The sequence below is a fragment of the Alligator mississippiensis genome, chromosome 15 (genome assembly GCF_030867095.1).
Source record: "Alligator mississippiensis isolate rAllMis1 chromosome 15, rAllMis1, whole genome shotgun sequence".
NCBI classification, from domain to species: domain Eukaryota; kingdom Metazoa; phylum Chordata; order Crocodylia; family Alligatoridae; genus Alligator; species Alligator mississippiensis.
Genome location: NC_081838.1, coordinates 16,090,526 through 16,095,306, shown reverse-complemented (window position 1 = coordinate 16,095,306; position 4,781 = coordinate 16,090,526). Strand labels below are relative to the sequence as shown.

At 55.4% G+C, this 4,781-nt stretch overlaps 1 protein-coding gene across 1 annotated transcript; it reads right to left on the bottom strand.

Moving 5' to 3' along the window:
• Window positions 1-2,897: 2,897 nt before the first annotated feature.
• Window positions 2,898-4,497, bottom strand: LOC106739870 (uncharacterized). Its single transcript, XM_059719073.1, has 4 exons — window positions 4,178-4,497; window positions 3,810-4,097; window positions 3,123-3,437; window positions 2,898-3,022 (listed from the first exon to the last, which is right to left on the bottom strand). Exons 1-4 carry the CDS (start codon window positions 4,236-4,238, stop codon window positions 2,898-2,900), a joined length of 789 nt encoding a protein of 262 aa, XP_059575056.1. The 5' UTR covers window positions 4,239-4,497.
• Between the last annotated feature and the right edge of the window lie 284 nt (window positions 4,498-4,781).

Genomic DNA, 4,781 nt, shown 5'->3' with positions numbered 1-4,781 from the left:
GGGGAAATGGCCTTGCCAGTGGAGAGCCTGGCATGGGTTCTGCTGGCCCCAGTGCACAGGGGAGGAGGCAGCTGCCCTGGTCCTCGACCATCTCCCTGGCGGCCTTCCTGGCTGATCATTGCCGCTGCCTTCGGCAGATTGGTGCAAGAGGTACTGGACAGCGCAGCCTGGACAGAGGTGGACATGGCTGCGTGCAGGGAAGGATTGCTGCTGAGCTGGGAGCAGGGAGGCAGCGGTTGTGGGGGCCAGTTGCAGGTTGGTGGCCCTGGGTCTGTGCCGGGCAGTGATGCAGTGCGCACCCTGCATCTACGCTGCATCCCACTGGATCCAGCATGAGCCCTCCCTGCTCCCCTTTGGAGCTGCCCCGAGGCACGGACAGCGGGGCTCCGTGTGTCTGGAGTGCCGGTGTGGGAAGGGAGCTGTTGTGTCCAGTGACACTATATTGGGTCTTGTACCGGGTATGGAGATTAAGGCACGGGTGTCCTAAATTAGAAGCAGGTTTATTGAACCCTGTCAGATACAACCATAAATGAATAATAAAGCATTTTCAGCAGTTATAATAATAGAGCTGTACTTAGTGCAAAGCAAGAGAAGATGCTGACCACCTCAAGTTTGAACGGAAGTGTTTTCACTGCATGGCCAGTCCATGAGCTCTTTTTTGAGGTTCCCAACTCTTTCATCTGTGGTATGGATGTTAGATCGGCGACCAGATCGTTCAGGACTAGGTTCAGAAGGGTACATGCCCTCCCCTTTCTTTACATACCAGATAGCTTGCATTTCTTAACACAGAAAATCAACTTAAGCCTTCCTGCTAATGAATATTAACAATCATGGAATCATAGAAAATAAGGGTGGGAAGGGACCTTAGGGGGTCACATCCAGTCGAACTCCTGCTCAAAGAAAGACCACCCCCGACTAGATCATCCCAGCCAAGGCTTTGTCTAGCCGGGTCTTAAAAGCCTCCCAGGATGGAGATGGCACCACTTTTCTGGGTAATCGGTCTTGGTGTTTCACCACCCTCCTCATGAGAAAGATCTTCATAACATCTAACCTCAACTTCCCTTGCTGCAGCTTGAGCCCTTTGCTCCTTGCTCTGTCATCTGCCCCCACTGAGAACAGCCCAGCTCCATCCTCTTTGCAACCCCCCTGCAGCGAGCTGAAGTCTGCTATTCAACCCCGCCTCAGTCTTCTCTTTTCTAGACTAAATATGCCCAATTACTGCAGCCTCTCCTCACAAGTCCTGTCTCCCAGTCCCACAACCATTTTTGTTGTCATCTGCTGGACTCTCTGCAATGTGTCCATGTCCTTTCTGTAGTGGGGGCCCAAAACTGGACACAGGACTCCAGATGTGGCATCCCCAGTGCCGAACAGAGGGAAGAATAACTTCCATGACCTGCTGGCAACACTCCTACCAATGCAGCCCAGGATGCCATTAGTTTTCTTGGCAACAAGAGCACCCTGCTGGCTCATACCCATCTTCTTGCCCACTGTCACCCCCAGGTCCTTTTCTGTGAGGCTGCTGTCCAGCCAGTCGGCCCCCAGCCTGTACCGCCACATGGGATTGCTCCATCCTAAGTGCAGGACTTTACACTTGTCCTTGTTGAACCTCATGGGACTCCTTTTGGCCCAGTCCTCCATTTGTCTAGCTCACTCTGAATCCTAGCCCTATCCTCCAGCGTATCTACTACTTCCCCCAGCCTGGTGTCATCTGCAGTCTTGCTGAGGGTGCACTGCATCCCATCCTCCAGGTCGATGATGGAGACATTACACAAAACTGGCTCCAGGACCAACCCTTGAGGCATTGCTCTTGATACCAGCTGCTTCTGTTTGCCAAATGTGGTTACCTTTAACTGGGCGTCTCTATTCCAAGGTCATCTTTTCATTCTTAGGTTGAGGTAGGTTTGCTCTGACTGTTCCTCTTGTGCTCAGGCTATATTTATTCAATTTAGTTAGCCAACTCTCCAATTTGTTTTAAGACCGAGACAGTATTTTTCCATCTGCTCCTTTGCCTGGATGCTTGTCTCGACCACAAGCTAAGCATGCAGCTTAAGCTAATCACAAATATCAAAATGCAGGCCTGAAGGCCTCTGGGTCCCAACACAGCACCCTGCAGGGTCCCTGCTCCTGAGTCCAAGTCTGTGTAAAACCTCCCCATAGGCACCAGGGCCGGTGTCTGCAGGAGCAGCAGGGCGAGCCACCTGGCCCAGCAGTGTCATGGCTGGGCAGAGGTGCAGAAGCAGGGACCAGGCCAGGCACCTGGGAGGGCATGTGCCCAGGGCAGTCATCCAAGGGGGCACAGAAGTGCAGGGGCAGGGGGCAAGGCTGGCCAGGAGCTCCCCTGTGCCGTGGGTGGATTGGGCTGGGCTCACTGCAAAGGGGAAATGCTATGGGTGGGGGGAGGGGGTGGATGTTGGGCACTAGCCCTGCCAGTGGAGAGCCTGGCATGCAGGGACTATGACATGGGCAACCCTGATGCCTGAGCATGCCCTGAGCGCTGTGGTGCAGCCCCTAAGGCTCTTGCGAGGGTGGGGGAGGGATTGCCCCTGACAGGGTTCAGAGACAGAGGAGGGAAGGTTTGTTTAGAGGCTGCAGTTGCCCTGGGGCAGTGATGTTTGGTAATGCCCGTGTCTTCGGGCCCATAAGTCCAGACAATCCCTGCCTACAGAGGGGGTCCCAGGGTCTGCTGGGCCTTCTGGGCAGGGGAAGAGGAAGCTGTGGGGGGCACCCTGTGTGCCAGGGTGCCCCATGGGCCTGTAGTGCTGGGCACTGCATTAGGGACTGGCCTCTGACACAGAGATTGACCCTGCAGACCCACAGCCTGCTGCTGCTCTGTGCTGCAGCCTCCCCCAGGCTCTCCATCCTGGAGGGAAGCAGGGTCTATGTGGGCTGGGCCCTGTTCAGTCCTGTTTCTCCTGCTTGCCATCCATGACATGCACTGCCACGGTCCCGGCGATCAGCGCCCCCAGCACCAGCAGCAGGATGTGCCCCTTCGCCTGGCAGTAGGACAGCGACGAGGCTGGAACTAGAGCAAGGCAGTGGGTCAGAGGCAGGGAGAGGGGCTGGGTGCCCCTGGGGCTGAGCATGGGGGGGGGGGGGGAGGGAAGCAGCACCCCCAAACTCACCAAGCACAAACAGCCGAAAGTAACTGGTGACATTAGAGCCATCCCCCAGCGTCAGGTCCATGGTGTAGAGACCACTTTCTTTCTCCGTGACTGAGTTAATCTGCAGCGAGAGATTCCCAGGGTGGAAAGAGACTCTGTCAGCAAAGGGCAGTAATGGACTGGCCGAGGTGCCCTTCTCATCGTGTCTGAGGATCCAGTAGGTCTGTGAACTGACTATCAATATCCAGTTGACCGTTATCCAGGACGACGGCCATGTCTTGGGGTGCAGCTGAACCGTCTCCCCAACAGCAGCCACCACTTTTACTTCTTGACAACCTGGGGGTTCAGAAGGGCAAGGGGGAGAGAAGGGTTCGCAGACTCCTCCAGCGGTGCTGGATCCCCGCACACACAGGCATTGCCTTTCCCAGCTCCAGACACCCCTGCCCACACAGCCTGGGGCTCTGCCTGCTGCCAGGAGCAGGAGCAGACACGGGACCCCAAGGCCGGAGACCCAGCCCAACCAGTCTGCCAGGTTCTCAGATGAGCCAGACCAAGATGGAGGCTGGGGCAGCTAGAGCATCCTCACGGATGCTAGGCCCCTTCCTCTGGTTTCATTCAGGCCAAACTCACGAACCAGCTCCATAAGACCCAGGATGATGCTAAACATCCCTGTCACTCCCGTATGTCTGGTGCAAAGGGGGCACTTACTTGTGTAGTTGCACAGCATTTTGACATCGATGGTGGCCATGCCCCAGCTGATGGCATTGCTGACATTGCAGTGATAGAAGGTGGTGTTGTCGCTTTTAGTGATCTCCACCTGCAGATCGGCTTGATGCTGTTGGAGCCAATGGTCCTCTGGGGCTGGGCTGGAAGATGCGCCTTGAGACCAGCTGTAGGTTACCCGGTCAGCTTTGGGCACCAAGCAGGACAGGGTAAGGTAGCACCAACCGCACTCCTGGGAAGTAGATGCCTTGATGTTGGGCTGCTGGACACGGTCTGGAAGAAGAAGTCCCAGTGAGAGGGGCTGGGTGCCCTGGGGGAGAGCACGGTGGGGAAAGCGGCACCCCCAAACTCACCAAGCACAAACAGCTGAAAATTATTGGTTATTCCAGAGCCATCCCCCAGCATCAGGTCCATGGTGTAGAGGCCACTTTCTTTCTCTGTGACCGAGTTAATCTGCAGCGAGAGATTCCCAGGGTGGAAAGAGACTCTGTCAGCAAAGGGCAGTAATGGATTGGCCGAGGTCCTGTTCTGATCGTGTCTGAGGATCCAGTAGGTCTGTGAACCGACTATCAATATCCAGTTGACTGTTACCCAGGACGGCGGCCATGTCTTGGGGTGCAGCTGAACCGTCTCCCCAACAGCAGCCACCACTTTTACTTCTTGACAACCTGGGGGTTTGAAGGGCAAGGAGGAGAGAAGGGTTAGCAGACTCTTCAGCTCCTGAGAGAAATACAGGCTGCCGCACACTTCTCTCGGGTGCAAAGGGCACTTAGAGGCAAGCCGTGTCTTGCATTTTCTACAGAACATGTAAAAAAGATGCATCTCTCTGTAAGCTCCTACTGCTTTTTGATAATCTTCATCCTAGCCCAGGGCTCCCCTCTGCAAAACATGGCACAAACACAGCTCCCAAAGACAGTCTCTGCTTCAAAGACCCCCCTCTACCATTCCTTAGCTCGC